The 17,152-nt window shown below is 36.4% G+C and overlaps 1 protein-coding gene across 1 annotated transcript in view; it reads right to left on the minus strand.

Annotated features, from left to right (window-relative positions):
* Positions 1–14,651, minus strand: part of LOC100990106 (ceruloplasmin-like) — a 49,056-nt gene extending 34,405 nt beyond the window's left edge. The window contains 8 exon segments of the mRNA XM_055110873.1: positions 4,668–4,692; positions 4,695–4,838; positions 7,805–8,047; positions 8,735–8,905; positions 11,491–11,703; positions 13,450–13,618; positions 13,620–13,689; positions 14,497–14,651. Coding sequence (XP_054966848.1) covers positions 4,668–4,692; positions 4,695–4,838; positions 7,805–8,047; positions 8,735–8,905; positions 11,491–11,703; positions 13,450–13,618; positions 13,620–13,689; positions 14,497–14,651 — 1,190 coding nt within the window.
* Positions 14,652–17,152: the final 2,501 nt, after the last annotated feature.

Genomic DNA, 17,152 nt, shown 5'->3' on the forward strand with positions numbered 1-17,152 from the left:
AACATTGGATTTAAACTATACTTTAGACCAAATGGACCTAACAGATATTTACAAAACATTTTAACCACTAGCTGCAGAACACACATTCTTTTCATCAGCACATGGAAAATTCTCAAGGATAGACCATATGTGAGGCCACAAAATATTTCGACAAATTTTAAAACATTGAAATCATATCACTGTATAATGGAATAAAGCTAGAATTCAAGAGGAACTTTAGAAACTGTACGAATACATTAAAATTAAACAACATGATCCTGAGTGACCACTGGGTCAATGAAGAAATTAAGAAAGAAATTTAAAAATTTATTGAAACAAATGAATATGGAAACCCAACAAATCCTTTAAGATTCAGCAAAAGCAGTGCGAGAGTATTTTATAGCAATAAATGCCTACCTTAAAAAAGCTGAAAAAGGCCAGGTGTGGTGGCTCACACCTGTAATCCCAGTACTTTGCGGGACCAAGGCAGGAGGATCGCTTGAGGTCAGGAGCTTGAGACCAGCCTGGCCAACATGGTGAAACCCTGTCTCTACTAAAAATACAAAAATTAGCCGGGTGTGGTGGTGTGTGCCTGTAATCCCAGATGCTTGGGAGGCTGAGGCAGGAGAATCACTTGAACCAGGGAGGTGAAGGTTAGAGTGAGCTGAGATCATGCCACTGCACTGTAGCCTGAATGATAGTGCGAGACTCTGTCTCAAAAAACAAAACAAAAAAAAGTAGAAAGATTTCAAGTAAATATCCTAATGATGCACCTCAAGGAACTAGAAAAGCAAGATAAACCAAACCCCAAATTAGTAGAAGGAAAGAAATAATAAAGGTCAGATCAGAACTCAGTTAAAAAGAGACTAAAAAAAATACGAAGGCTCAACGAAATGAAAAGTCAGTTTAAAAAAAAATAAACAAAATAGATAAACCACTAGCTAGACTAACCAAGAGAAAAGAGAAGACACAAATAAACAGAATTAGAAATACAAAAGGAGACATTACAACTGATACCATAGAAATACAGAGGATCATTAGAGATTATTATGAACAACTGTACAATAACAAACAGAAAAACCTAGAGGAAATGGATAAGTTCCTGGACACAGATAACCTACTAAGATTGAACCAGGAAGAAACAGAAAACTTGAACACTCCAATATTGAGTGATGAGATTGAATCAGTAAAAAAACATCCCCCAAGAAAGAAAAGCCCAGGACTGGATGGCTTTACTGACAAATTCCACCGAACTTACAAAGAAGAATTAATACCAATTCTTCTCAAACTATTCCAGAAAATTGAAGAAGAGGGAATTCTTCCTAACTCATTCTGCAAGGTCACCATTACCTTAATACCAAAACTAGACAAGAACACAACATAAAAAGAAAACTACACATCTCTGATGAACATAGATGAAAGCATCCTCAACAAGATACTTGCAAACCAAATCCAACAAATATCAAAAAGATAATACACCATGATCAAGTGGGTTTTTTTCCCAGGGATGCAAGGATGTTTCAACATATGCAAACCAATCAATGTGATATATTACATTAACAGAATAAAGGACAAAAACCATAAGATTATATCAGTAGGTACAGAAAAATTGTTTGATAAAGTTCAACATCATTTCGTGACAAAAACTCTCAACAAATCAGGCATAGGAGTTACACTCTCAACATAATAAAGGCTATCTATATATGACAATCCCACAGCTAACATACTGAATGGAGAAAACCAGAAAGCCTTTCCTCCAAGAACTGGAACAAGACAAGGATGCCCACTTTCACCATTCCTATTTGACATAGTATTGGAAGTCCTAGCCAGAGCAGTCAAGCAAGAGAAAGAAATAAAAGGCATTCAAATTAGAAAAGGGGAAGTCAAATTGTTCCTTTTTGCAGATGACATGATCTTATATATAGAAAAATTTAAAGACACTACGAAATAACTCTTACAATAAATGAATTCAATAAAGTTGCAGGATACAAATCAACATACAAAAATCAGTAGTGTTTCTATATACCAATGACACAGTAGCTGAAGAAGAAATCAAGAGAACAATCCCATTCACAATAGCTACAAAACAAAAACCAAACCAAACAAAAAACCTAAGAATAAATTTAACCAAAGAGATGAAAGATGTTTACAAGGAAAGCCACAAAACACTGATGAAAGAAATTGAAGAGGATACAAAAAGTGGAAAGACACCCCATGCTCATGGATCAAAATTAATATTGTTAAAATGACCATTCTACCAAAAGCAATCTACAGATTTAAGGCAACCCTATAAAATACCAATAACGTTCTTCACAAAAATAGAAAAAAAAAATCCTATAGGCCAATGACATATAGGCCAACGAAAAAGAATAGAGAACCCAATGACATACAGGCCAATGAAAAAGAATAGAGAACCCAGAAAGAAATAAGTCCATATATTTACAGCCAACTAACCTTCCAAACAAAAAAAAAGTGACAAGAACATAGAATATACACTCGGGAAAGGATACCTTCTTCAATAAATGGTGCTGGGAAAACAGGACATCCATATGCAGAGGAATGAAATTAGAGGCCATATCTCATCATATGCAAAAATCAACTCAAAGTGGATTAAATGCTTACATGTAAGACCCAAATATAAAAACTGACTAGAAAAAAACATGGGAGAAACACTCCAGGACATTGATCTAACTATTTTATAGCTAATACCTCAAAAGCACAGACAACAAAAATAAAAATAGACAATTTCGATTATGTTAAACTAAAATACTTCTGCACAGCAAAGGAAACAATTAACAGAGTGGAAAGAAAACCTGTTGAATGAGAGAAAATATTTGCAAACTATTCATGTGATGAAGGATGAATATCCAGAGTATATAAGGAATTCAAACAGCTTAACAGTAATAATAATAATAACAATAATAATATTCCCATTAAAAAGCAGGCAAAGGGTCAAATGAAGAGACATTTCTCTACAAAAGATACACAAGTGGCCAACAGATATATGAAAAAATGCTCAGCATTACTCTTCATCAGGGAAATGCAAATCAAAATCACAATGAGATATCATCTCTCCCCAGTTAAGATGGCTATTATCAAAAATACAAAAAGCAGCAAAAGCTGCTGAGGTTGTAGAGAAGGAACTCTTACACACTGTTGGTGAGAATGTAAATTAGTACAGCCATTATGGAACGCAGTATGGAGTTTCATCAAAAAACTAAAATTAGAACTATCATACAATCCACTACTGGGTATTTATCCAAAGGAAAAGAAACCAGTGTATCAAAGGGATACACCTTTGATACTACACCTCCACGTTTATTGCAGCATTATCCCCCAAAGCCAAGATATGGAATCCAACCCAAGTGTGCATTAACAGGTGAATAGTAAAGAAAATGTACTATATATACACAATGGAATGCTATTCAGCCATAAAAAAGACTGAGACCATGTTATTTGCAGCAACATGGATGCAACTGGGGTGCATTATATTAAGCAAAATAAACCAGGCGCAGAAAGACAAATGTCATATGCCCTCATACATGGGAGCTAGAAAAGTCGATCTTATGGAGGTAGAAAATAGAATGATGGTTACCAGAGGCTTGGAAGAATGTGTGGGGGTGGGGGTGGGGGAGTAATGGATGATGAAGAGAGGTTGGTTAATAGGTACAAACATACAATTAGATAGAAGAAATATGCCCCAGGGTTCAATAGCTCAGTGGGGTGACTATGGTTAATAATACTATATCGTATATTTCAAAATAGCCACAAGAAAAAAATTGAAGTTTCCACCACAAAGAAATGATAGATGTTTGAGGCAATGGATATCCTAAATGCTCTGATTTCGTTATCACATATTGTATGCGCATATCAAAATATCATATGTACCCCCTAAATCTGTACAAATATCATGTATCATTAAAAAATAATTAAAAATAAAGACGGGAAAATGTCTACTTGACATAATATTCTTTGCTTTCTCAAATTCCTGTGAGTGCATTAGAGAAAAATAAGTATCATAAAGAACATTATTTTCTGGTGGTTTTAGGACTTTGTCTGTTCTAACATGTGTCTTCACTCAGTAGGCCAGAAGAATTAAATCTCCTGTTGTCCTCAATATGGTAAATATACTTGGCAGTTGGACTATCAGAAAAACTTTTTGCCCACTTTTAAATGCTAATGAATGCCAGAGTAATGTATTTTAGTGTTAGTTTTTGGTTATTAAGACAACAATTGGTAATATAGTCTTAGGTGTTACTGAGTACATATTATTTATAGAATATAGTTTAAGGGTATCACATTCAATAATTTAACTGTGCCTTCAGATCTTAGCAGGAGTGTATAAGTTACACACAAAGAATGTTTTAAAATTTTAATAAAATGTTAGATGACATTGTCTGCTATATTGTTAAATGTTTCATAAGTATAAAGTAAATCCATTTTAAAGTTTTGTGCTAGGAAAAAGATGAATAGTATATTTTCCTTTACATTGTCGGCCAGCGCATTTAGAGAAGAATTTTGTCTAGCAATGCTCCTTGGCTTCAAAATTTTCCAATTATTTTCTTATATTTATTTTATCAGTATATTTTAATTAGATGCCTAAATCTTTTTTAGAAGTAACTAGATTATGAAATTTTTCAATTATCTTAATTATTTAACTATAAATATTTTAACCAGTGAATCATTACCTTCCAGCTGCTGTTAAATTTTTTTAGTGAAGAAATCTATACCAGATGGAGCATAGTTCCAAAGAATTTCCTTAGCAGCAATATAGTAATGTATAACATGTGTCCCAGTAACGAAGGCTTCTGTTGAAGGTTTCTGGCAATTACTTACTTTGAAAAATGCCTGCATACTCTCTGAAAAACAGTAAACCCAGATAGAGAATGTTATTAAAACATTAAGACAATTTTCTTGGTCAATACATATTTTCAATTTTAGCCAACAATATTGAGACTTTCTATTTCTTTGAGAAATGTGATGTATGAAATCAATGGAAAAATTTAAGATGTATGAAATAAGTACATAAGTCAGGATGCAAAAATGAATATTAAAGGCATATATATTATTAGAGAATAATAACCAGCTTTGGACCAACTCTGATGTGAAGATGGTACCTACATACTGAGAAGAATTTGAGAGTCCAAGAACATCTTCCCTCATGAATATGAAATTACTACTACTAGTCATTCATGAGTTAGTTGGTTTATTCAATTAACTAGTTGGCTGGAAGAAAGAAACTCAAGGCATGAGAAGATCAGTCCCCCGTTTTAATTTCAGAGCACCGTTGGTGGGAATGTAAATTAATATAGACTTTATGGAAGACAATTTGGCAAAATTTGTTAAAATTAAAAGCCCTGGCAGGCAGTGGGTCACATGTGTAATCTCAGCACTTTTGGAGGCCAAGGCAAGCGGCCTCACTTGAGCCCAGGAGTTTGAGACCGGCCTGGGCAACATGACAAAACCCCATCTCTACAAAAAAAAAAAAAAAAAAAAAAAAAAAATCAGCTGGGTGTGATGGTGTATGCCTGTAACGCCAACTACTCCGGAGGCTAAGGTGGGAAGACTGCTTGAGCCCAGAAGATCGAGGTTGCAGTGAGCCATGACTGCACCACTGAACTCCAGCCTGAGCAACAGAGCATGACTCAAAAAAAAAAAAAAAAAAAACTCTCTGCCATTATATAGTTTCACTTCTTGAGAGTCATGAGAAATATTTTCACATACATGAAGAGACATATAAAAAGGTATTAAATAAGGTCAGGCACGGTGGCTCATGACTGTAATCCCAGCACTCTGGGAGGCCGAGGCGGGCGGATCACCTGAGGTCGGGAGTTCAAGACCAGCCTGACCAATATGGAGAAACCCTGTCTCTACTAAAAATACAAAATTATCTGGGCGTGGTGGCGCATGCCTGTAATCCCAGCTACTCAGGAGACTGAGGCAGGAGAATCGCTTGAACTTGGGAGGCAGAGGTTGCCGTGAGCTGAGATCGCGCCACTGCACTCCAGCCTGGGCAACAAGAGGGAAACTGCATCTCAAAAAAAAAAAAAAAAGGTATTAACTATAACATTGTTAATAAACCAAAAAGGCAGTAGCAACTTAAACATCTGTTTGTAGGCAAATGGTTAAATAAATTACAGTACAACCAAAATATGGAAAACTATGCAACAGTTAAAAAAAATAAGTTAAATGTATAGAGAATGCATGGAAAGAGACTTCAAGACTTTGATATGAGTGATGAAAACAACAGAATATTATACGCAGTATGATCTACTTACATAAAACAAAACACAAAATATAGCTATTTATTTTTATTTCTACATGTTCATGTTTATGTTGTGTGAAAGTGCATGGTGAACAGGTTTTCAAATACTTGCACAAATTGATTACAGTGGCTAAGATGGTGGTGGGGTGGAATTGGACTGATGGTGTGTCCTTAAAGCAGCTCTCCAAAACTAAACACAAACTCTGATTTATGTGCTAATTTTGTTCTAGTGTAAGCACTTCCCATTGCAACCAATCTGAAGCTACCAATAATTTAACGGCTGGATTATTTAACTCTCAGCTCTTTTGAGCTGAAGGCTAATGTATACTGCATTAGACTTCTTTCACTTTTTCTGCCTGCTTTCCTCCACCTATTTTTCTGCCTCTTTTCCTCCTTCTCTTCTTCCATTTCTCCCACTTTTTTTCCTCCTTTCTTTCCTTCCTACCTTTCTTTCCAACAAAGGTCTATTCATATATTCTTGTAATTACTTAAAAAAAATGGAGTAAATTAAAGCGCAGAAGAGCTTCAGAAGGACACAGAAAGAGAAGACACACAGGAGAAAGTGATGGGATCCCATCAGCCAACTAGGCTTTAAGGCGTTTTTTCACTTGGTCTAGAGCTGACACTAGTCTTTCTGCAGGGTTGAGGTAGAAAGACTGGCTTGAGGGTATGATCTGAGAATAAGGTAGATAGGAGGTATTGGTGGAGCTGAGTATATTTTAATCTGAAAATGATCATCTTTTCTAAGTGACAACTTTTTATCACTAAATTCCGTCCTTGAGTTATAATAGCCGTGAGTGGTTCTTCTTTTTCTCACACTCCCGGGAGGGATGCAGCACATAGAAAATCCTGATAAATACTTGTCATCTAGTTGTTGGAATAATTAATTGAAACATGATACTAACCAAAGTTCGGGACTTACAAAAAGAAAGGTTTTCATCAGAGAAGTAAACTCCATTTTTCTACCAAAAAAATAAAGTTAAATTCTGTAATTCTAATGAAAATTATGTTTTTTTCTGATTGAAAAACAATACAGAACATTTACGTGATCATATATAGAGTTTTGTCACATTCAAGAATAAAAAAGATAAATAACATCATAACTGACCATTCTGTTATTAAATGGCAAATGTGATTGGAGAGGGAAATAAACAAAAATAAGGAGGTTTACTTGAGTAATCAATTAGAATTATTGGGTTCTGCATAATTTCTTGCTCTGCTTCCCATAGGATTTTGATTCTTGTTTCCTCAGTTAAAGAAAAAACTGTAATAATATCTGCTCTGTCTGACACTCAGGGTTCTCACTCAGGTTTTATATTCTCACAATGAATATAAAAGTTTTTGTAAAAACAGCAACCCAATCCTATATACTTAAAAGGATTTAAAGTAATCGAATGAAAAGCTGTTAGGGACCTGGGCTCCATCACTGACTGTTTCCAAAAGGAATCATATCGCCTTCTTGGATATCGGTTTCTTCATTTGTAAGGTAAGGCATTTGTAATGGGCTATGACCTTGGAAGTTCTCTGACTCTGTATCACGCAAAAGTAATAGATCCCTACCATGTATCTGGCATCCCAGCATCCACACTCCGGGGGCCTTGGCCACCATGAAGGCATCTTCCAGTAATGAGGGGAACAGCATAATGGTGTCCTTTCTGTGATTCCGAGAGATCAGAGTTTGTCTACGGAGGTAGACGGGGTGTATGTCAGCCACGCCACCCATGCCAACAAAATACCACTTGACCCTATCTTCAGCACACATGGTGAGATTGGGCAGATTTCCATAGATGTATCCCTTTATTGCTGAAAATAAATGTATATTAATCAATCAGGCATGATAGATCAGTGCCACCTGGTAAAAATTCTGTGTATTTCCTCATCATATTAATATAAACCTCACAATGTCAACATTGTTCTCACACATAATCTATAACATCTGATTTGTGTTTCATGGGAAAGGAGTCCATATGCATTGTGTATGATGAGAAGTGAGGGGAGCACAAAGCTTTAAAGGCAAGAGGAGAAAAAGTTCCTGAAAGGCAGGAAGCAGTGAAAAGGGGGAAAAAATAGAAACTAAGCTCATGAGAGAAGAAACCAAGGATAAGGGTGACGGATTATGACGACATCATTTCTGAAAAATTCTATGTTGGATAAAAACACATATTCATAAAATATTTGGTCAATTATGTCTTTGTTATTCCATATTTTATTACTTAAAGTTACATCTTTCTTAGGTTTTTACTGTCTATTTTAAATCAATATCAGACTTCAGAAAACAAATATTGACCAAACTTTACTTGCTATTGGACTTAGGAAATGAGCAGGCTTTACTAGTGATTTGCATTTGCATGTCAACCCAGTATACTCTGAGTGAAACACTGAAAAATATAAACTCAACTAAATAAACTTGAACAAAGGGAAATGACTGAATACAATCATAGAAGTTAGAATTATAAGATATTATGTATGAGAAAGTTCTTTTAATCGTACATTGCATGCTCATGCTCTCCTCAAAACGGGGATCACTAGTATTAATCTTGCCAGATTCAGTAAATGCACGAATATTTTCAACACTATACCAGCTTCTGCTTTCATCAGTTGTAGAAAACATCAGAAAATAAGACCTGTCAATATCTTTTTCAGTGTCTCCATTCAGTGTCCCTGAAACAAAAAACACATTTCTTACTTTTCATGTAGACATTAATTAGAACCATTGTTACAGATACAACTACTTTTACGATCTACAGTTTTGTTAATTGTTAGGGCACGTGAAAAAGGTAAATGTTTGCAATGTGGGATGTCGGTTTTTGTAAAGTTTACAACAAACTTTAAAAAGCATATTATCTATATGAAGCCATATTTAAAGAATCCATACTCATCTTTACATCAAATCAGTAACTTTCTGCAGTGTCTGCATCTGATGACCATTATCGCGTGAGATTGTTCAAAGTCTAAAAATTTGTGCTTCCTCAAATGAAGGATAACTTTAGTTCATACCAATTTATTTATTCTTCTATGCTTATATTCAACAAATATTTATTGAATATTTGTAATGTGTTAGGTACTATGGCAAGTGTTGGGTTCATAAAAGTGAACAAGACAGTTATCTACCCTTGCAGGGCATACAATCAAGGGTGGATGCCATCAATTAATAAGATACTATAGTGTGTAAAGTTCTGTAGTAGGGAAGAGCTCAGTGTTTGGGAGCTGGTTAATTTAATTTTGGGTATGGAAATCTTTTCTGAAGGCAGTGACACCTCAGTTGATATTTAAAGGATGAGGAGTTTGCTGGGGTGTACCTGTAGAGAAGATTCCAGGCAGCAATTAGGATAAAAGGAATTTGGACTTTATCGTCAGAACAATCAGCAGTCGTTGAAGGATTTTAAGCAAAGGAGTGACAGACTCAGACTCATCCTCCAACCTTCACCCCCCAGACAGAAAGCCAAGTGGAGATGAATTGAAAGGGGAAGCACTAGAGACTGGTGGGGCAGCTAAGAGGCTGTTGTGGGTATCCTAGCAAAAAGATGGCAGTGGCCTGAACTAGGTTAGAGTTCGTGGAGCTGAAGAGAAGTGAGCTGACCTTGTGATATGTACGAAGTAGAGCTGGCGGGACTTGACTGGTGTATTTAGCAAGTGTTGAGGGAGAGGGCAGTATCAAGAATGTTACCCAGGGTTTTGTCTCCAGTGACTAATTGGAGCATACTGGGGCCATTCCCCAAGGCAGGGAACACAGAAAGAAGGGAGAGATTCAGGGCAGGAACAAATGACGGGTTTTGGAATATGACGTATTTAGGTACGAATGAAACACCCAAGTAGAGACGCCAAGTTGCCAGGCCTGACCATCAGTAAAGGAGTTTGAACCAAAGTTACAGATTTCAGACTCATTAACCCACAGATGGAAACAAATGACTCAAAATGGATAAGATCCCTCTGTGCGCTTAGATTGAACAAAAGAGAAAAGTGCTTAGGACAGTGGGAATAAAATAGTTATAATATTAAAAAAGTATATAAAAATATAATATTCTATAAAATTATTATCAGTCCCAAATATTTTATATCAGCCTTATATTTAAAACCTTAGGGCATAAATCAACATAACTGTAAGTGAGAAAGTCTTTTTCTTTTTCTTTCTTTTTTTTGTAGAGACACGGTTTCACTATGTTGCCCAGGCTGGTCTCAAACTCCTGGCCTTAAGTGATCCTCCCAGCCTGGCCTCCCAAAGTGCTGGGATTACAGACATGAGCCACTGTACCCAACCAAGGAAGGCTTGATGGCAGTTCACATACTTGCCTTTGAGAATGCAAAGCATTAAGTTATCTTACTGTTTAAAAAGAAAAGGGAGAAAGTTTGGAAATGTTCAGACTAGATAGCTAATGTTTAAGTTAAATATAATAAACACATATTCTTTATCTTGCCATTATGCAGTTGAGTTCCTTGCAATTTTGAGAAGGGCAAAAAGCTCTTCCAAAGTTGGTTTAAAAAGTTATCTCCCGGCTGGGCACGGTGGCTCACACCTTTAATCCCAGCACTTTGGGAGGCCGAGACGGGCGGATCACAAGGTCAGGAGTTCAAGACCAGCCTGGCTAATATGGTGAAACTCCGCCTCTACTAAAAATACAAAAAAAAAAAAAAAAAGTTATCTCCCAAGGAATGTAATTTGTAATCATGAGACTATGTGCGTTTGCCATAGGAAACTGCAATTATTAAAATATTTATTGTGGAGAGATGTTTGTTCACCTAAAATTTAAACTTTGATTGTCATAGGAAGTTAAATTTGCTCATTAACTTCTTAATTAATCTAGTGCTGTCGCTTTGTTGATCTTGTTTTAACGAACCAAATCAGAATTTTCAAAACTCTATATTCCCTTGCAAGTTAGAAACATATCAGCAAAACTTCCTCCTTGCAAGAATTATTAATAAACTGATGATTCTAACTGATTCACCTTAAAACATAAACACAAAAAGGTGGCAGTAATTTTGAAGGAAGATGGCTGAAGTGAAGTTTATTGGGTTAGACTACCATCTAGTGACCAACCTGCATTATTGGTTGAACTGAGGGTTGGATTTGAGATTGCCATCTAGTGCTCAGAGTCCAAGATGGCAAGTTTCCATTCTTGACTGGAAAACCAAGGTTAAGGCAGGAAAATGGAGTGCCTTGGATAGTAAAATTCCTCTAGGAGAGCAGAGGACAGCCTACCCATTCTGGTTTACTCTTTTACTGCAATGAGATTTTTTTTTAAAGTTACCTCTTTTACAAGTCAGTATTGGTCCAATAAGTCCGGAAGCTACATCTCTTGCAGTGTCTATATGGGAATGGTAAATCCTTGTCACACAATTACTGTCATTGGGGCCAGGTCCCTGATGTTCTTCTACCTACCACTTGTAGGCATATTGTTTCCCTGGCTCCAGATATTCATCTTCCTTTTGCAGGCCTGTCATATTATCAGGATAGATAGCACCTAGAAAACATATTCTGCACTGTGGTTACAGTAAATATTGGATAACACTATTTTGAATGTGACTCGGGCTTCCTCCATTAAGCTATTTTGTATTTCTCAAAAAGTGTGCATTTCTCCCCACCGTTTCCCAGATTCCTACCTCCCTAAATCCCCTTTAGTTGGCTTCTACCTGAATGCTCAGCTTGGCTGCAGTTTTTAGACTAAATTGGAATGAGGCAGGCAGTATATTAATAGGCTATCATCACTCTTACTGATGGATTCAACAAATATTTATTTTGCACCTACCATGTGCCTAGATCTCAGATGCAGAGGTAACCTCTGGACTCCCGAGTTGCCCTCCATATTTTCTTCATTGCCAGTCAGACTTGGGACCCAGGGCATCCAAGGGTGTCCCTGTTACTTCCAAGTAGCCCACTGCAGTCCGAAGGTGGCCCATGCCGTTACTCTGAACTATTACCTCAGTTCTGACTTTGGACCCTTGCTCTCCTTTCTTTCTTCTTCTCTGGCTAAAATGTTGCCTCAGATCCTTACCCCTCGTGGCTGGATCCTGCTAACTATGAATAAAATTCCTTTATTCAATAAAAGACTTTGAAACATGAGCAGCCTCTGATTCTCTATTCTTCTTTTGGGACCCTCCTGTTCCACACTGAACATGAAGAAATTATGACTGACTGTTTTGTACTTTCTTCCTGCCCAGTGGCCCAGCTGGAACTGGCTCCAGTCATGGTCCAGTTTCCTGAGTCTGTTTCAGTCCAGAGGATTAATTCAAGGCCTGTTTTCTAGTTCTTCTTCATGCTTCCCTGAAGGAATCATCAAACCTCAGTCCAAGTTTAGAGAGTTGATTAAAAAATAAAAAAATAAAGCAAACTCTTGTTAACATTTTTCACATTATATGTCTATAATATGGACTATTTTTCTTTTTTTTTTCATAGACTATATTTAAAGGGCAATAATCATTGCAAGATGGTCATGTAACATGGCAAAATAATGATGACAGATGAAAGGAATGGCATATGGGATTTCCGCTGCCCTGTATTATCATAGAGCCTCTGTTGGAAGGAGCACGTATGCTATAGGTGGTACTCTTATCAAGTTGGCCTAAAATTCCAGTTTTCTAAAGATTTATGCCAGGCCTTTTAAAAACCATATTTCAAACACTGGGAAAAAATATCCGTGTTCTACTAAAGACAATTCCAAACTCTCTTTTCCTAGCTTTCCTTGTTGTCTCCCAAAAACTCACAAAATCCTATTTGTTGGCTTTCTCTTCCCTTCCTATTTTTTTTCAAAATCATGATGTATCTGTGACTGTAGTTGTGTAGGAGAGAAGATTCTGCCTGGAAAGTAGTGATTTCTCTTGATACTGATATCTTCCCAGAGGGTGATCCTCATCTACTAGGAAATGGAAATGAGGTGGGGGCAGAACAGGATTTCTGCCAACCTAACATTTAACTCATGAGTGTTTCCTACAAAATGAAACAAAAAAACACCTTTTTTTTCTTTTCTGGTGAGTAAGGGAAAAGTGTTTTATTTCCTAGGAATTGCATAAGGGCTGTCACTCAATTAAGATGAGAAACTGAAAAAGGACTGTCTTGGGTATAAACGTTAAATACATCAGAAGTAGAGTCTGCATCCACTCTAAACTCCATGTAGCTCATAATGCTGACCAGTCCATGATTACCTGGCTTTTTCTAATGCAATATGCTCATACTCTCCATAAGCAAAACTCAGGAAAGAAGATCTGCTTACCTTCATTTTCTTTGGAGTAGGTGAGCCCATGAGGATGATAACTATAAGCTCTTGAAGCATTATTTTTTACATGTACATAAATGAAGTCTCCAGTCTCTGCTTCAATCATTGGACCTAAAAATCCCAACCAGGATGGTTTTTCACTGATCCTTTGAAATGTGTTATCAGTATCAATATTGAAAATACAAAGCCTTTTTAAAAACAAAGCTCTTCCTCGCTTGACCTCCTTGTAGAAATTCTCTATAAACAAACAAAAAAGACAGAACTTTAACAAATGTTGACTGGAAAGAAACAAAGTGTTAAATAAGCTAAATGAAAAGTCAGAAGCTCTACAGCCTAATTTTGGCAGATAAAACCCAGAGGCTGGAGAAAATGTGATGGGAGTCAAAAACAGGTGTAATTGGTGAGAAGAGTGTTGAAATACTGAATGAAGAAATAAAATACAAATGTAGTAAGTAAAACATGTGGCATTTTGGTTTAAAATACATGCCAAATTCTTTAAACTGAACTGTGTCTATGTTTCTAACCCCACTTTAAGGTTACTTTAGCATTCAAGTAGTCGATCAGTTCCCATGATTTAGGACTGTTTACACATTTAAATGGATTTGTGGATTTGTTGGTAGCATTAAGGTGTTTTGCTCTTAAACCGTGGTAAATCAGAACCCCACTCATGTCCTCTATATTTCCCTCTCTCAATTATCTGAAGAGAAAAATCGAGAAAACAGCTATACACATATCAAAAGGAAAGTGTTGTTTTATACCTTATCACGTGAACAAAATTAATGATAAACAGAATTAGCTGTGATCTGCAAAATAACGTGTCAGGAAGACAAGAGTGGCGATCATTCCAGGAAAGAGCAATTTTGGATTTGTATTACTACCTCTTTTCCATACCATGTTGGAACTAAACAAACGAAGTGGTTCTAATGGCATATGTGCCCTGCAAGTGTCAATCATGAGAAAGTCTTCATCAGCATTTCATCAATGATCAACAATTACCAACTTTTGCTTCGGATAGTAACTTTTTAAATGCAAAGGATTACTTACAGGTCTTCAGAAAAAGGCTTTCCATTGAGCATATTTTTACCAGAAGGAGCATAGTTCCAAATGCTTTCTTCAATGCCTATGTAGTATTGCCTATCTATTGCCCAACCTGGAGAACTAATAAAAAACAGAAAGGTCAATGGTAAAAGTGCCTTCATTTTCAAATTCTGAGCCTGGAGAAGTTAACTGAGTAGGGCTTGCCTACCTTTTATAATCCAGACTTTCTTCTTTCATTTGTGTCTATTTACATACATTATCTGTCTTCATTAACATATATGTCATTTGCATTCCAAGTGGTTTTGGATTTCATTGTCAGGTGAGGTGAAATGTTGCACAACACACTGGATCGTTAGGTTGCCCATCATCCACTGTCCCTTGATAATGATTATCTATTCCTAAAATATAGGAATATTCTCCTGTCTAGTCTCCGGCCTCCACTTTCTTACTATTTAGTCCATTCTACGTACCATTCCCAGAAAATTATTGAAATGCTACCTTTATCAAGTTTTTCTACTAGATGATAATTTAAAATTTCTTGTCATTTAAGACTTTCATTGAGTTATTCTCAAATTTCTTAGCATTTAAGACTATCCATGTAATCTAGGCCCCAATCTTGTATCTCTGATATTCCAGATTTGTCCCCAAAATTCACTTACAGGATCCCTTCCCTTTGGGGAGTTTTCTTACTAGGAACACAGTGTGAGGTGGGAGAGAATGCAGAAAACCTGGAATCAGACAGCATGTGTTTGACTCTTAGCACTGTCGGTTATCAGCAATGTGTAATTATGTAACTTCATTTCTTCATTTATAAAATGATAATATTACCTACCCAGTTAGGAAGTTGTGTAAATTCAATGACAGCCATCTTACAGAGGAGCTTGCGGACACACAAGGAAGCTGATGCATAGTCAACATTTAACAAGTGTTATTTACAGTACTTCCTGTTCCTTCGTTGTTATAATGTGCTTTCTGAATTTATCTCATCTTATTTGTGCCCATTTCCCAGTCTGATTTTGCCTCCCTCAGCCTCTCTTTTTCTCGGCTAATCCAAATTTTTCCCATTCTTCAAGGCTCAACTGAAACTTCACCTTCTCAGTGAAGACTTCCCTGACCATTTCAGCTTAGAAACATGCCCCTCTCTGAATTTACAAGCTGTGACACAGACTGTCAACAAACCACATCCTGCTTCAGACTGTTGCTTAAATTTCCATGTGGTGTTTACTTTACTCCAGTAGGTTATAACTCCTATAGATTAGGATAGGAAGATTAGATAGGAAGCATTTATTCTTTCTCTTTCCCGGAGATACCAAGAAATGTTAGATTTAAATGTCAAATTTATTGAACAAATAGAGTGCCTTGGCTGAGAATACAATAAGTAAGGAAAGGAGAAGGAATGTTTATAAGCCATTGATCTGATCTGGGTATCATCATGTATTGTAATGTCTATTACTATTAGGTATTGTTTGAGATTTTAGAATTGGAAAGCCACAGTGTGTTTCAAAAGTTAGACTCTAATTTAGGTTTAGAAACCCATGGTTAGAAATATTAAGACAACACAATCATATGATATATGAGTAAGACCTAGTATTTGATAACACAACAGGGTGACTATAGTCAATAATAACAAATATACATAAAATAACAAAGAATGTAATTGGATTGTTTGAAACTCAATGGATAAATGCTTGGAGGGTATGGATATCCCGTTCTTCATGATATGCTTATTTCACATTGCATGCCTGTATCAAAACATCTCATGTACCCCATAAATATAGACACCTACTATATACCCACCAAAATTTTTAAAAAATTAAAAGAACATGGTGTGTATAATTTTGTAGCTTGCTTTTATTCCTCAACTATGTATCTTAGATGTCTTTTATGTCAGTACCTAGAAGTCTAGTTCTTTCATTTTAACCTCAGCATAGCTTTTCCTACCTATTTTGGATATACTATTAATATACAAATATACTATAATTTCTTTTTTCTTTCTTATTTTTTTTGAGACAGAGTTTCACTCTGTCGCTCAGGCTGGAGTGCCGTAGCCCAATCTCAGCTTACTGCAACCTCTCCCTCCTGGGTTCAAGTGATTCTTGCGCCTCAGACTCTGAGTAGCTGGGATTACAGGTGTGTGCAACCACACCAGGCTAATTTTTGTGTTTTTAGTAGAGATGGGGTTTCACCATGTTGGCTAGGCTGGTCTCAAACTCCTGGCCTCAAGTGATCTGCCTACCTAGGCCTTCCAAAGTGGCAGGATTACTGGCATCAGCCACGACACCCAGCCTATTTTTCAAAACACACAAAATCAAAGTGTATTTTTCCCAAGTGTACATATAGATATCAATACATATTTAAGAAAATGCCACATACTCCAAATGTCAATACTCCAAAAAGTGTTGGAGTTTTGGATGAAGAGATCAAATATAAATGTAGCAAGTAATATATGTGGCATTTTGGTTTAAAAGACATACCAAATTCTTTGGGCTGAACCATCTATATGTTTCTAGCCTCACTTTAAGGTTACTTTAGCTCTTAAGGAGTAGATCACGTTCCATGACTTTGGATTGTTTACACAATCCTTGCCTGAGCCACCGAGTGCTTTGGCAGATTTAAAGTCACCAGCAGATCTTGGAAGGAATTCAGAAAAGCTGGTTCTCCT

The sequence above is a fragment of the Pan paniscus genome, chromosome 2, assembly GCF_029289425.2.
Source record: "Pan paniscus chromosome 2, NHGRI_mPanPan1-v2.0_pri, whole genome shotgun sequence".
NCBI classification, from domain to species: domain Eukaryota; kingdom Metazoa; phylum Chordata; class Mammalia; order Primates; family Hominidae; genus Pan; species Pan paniscus.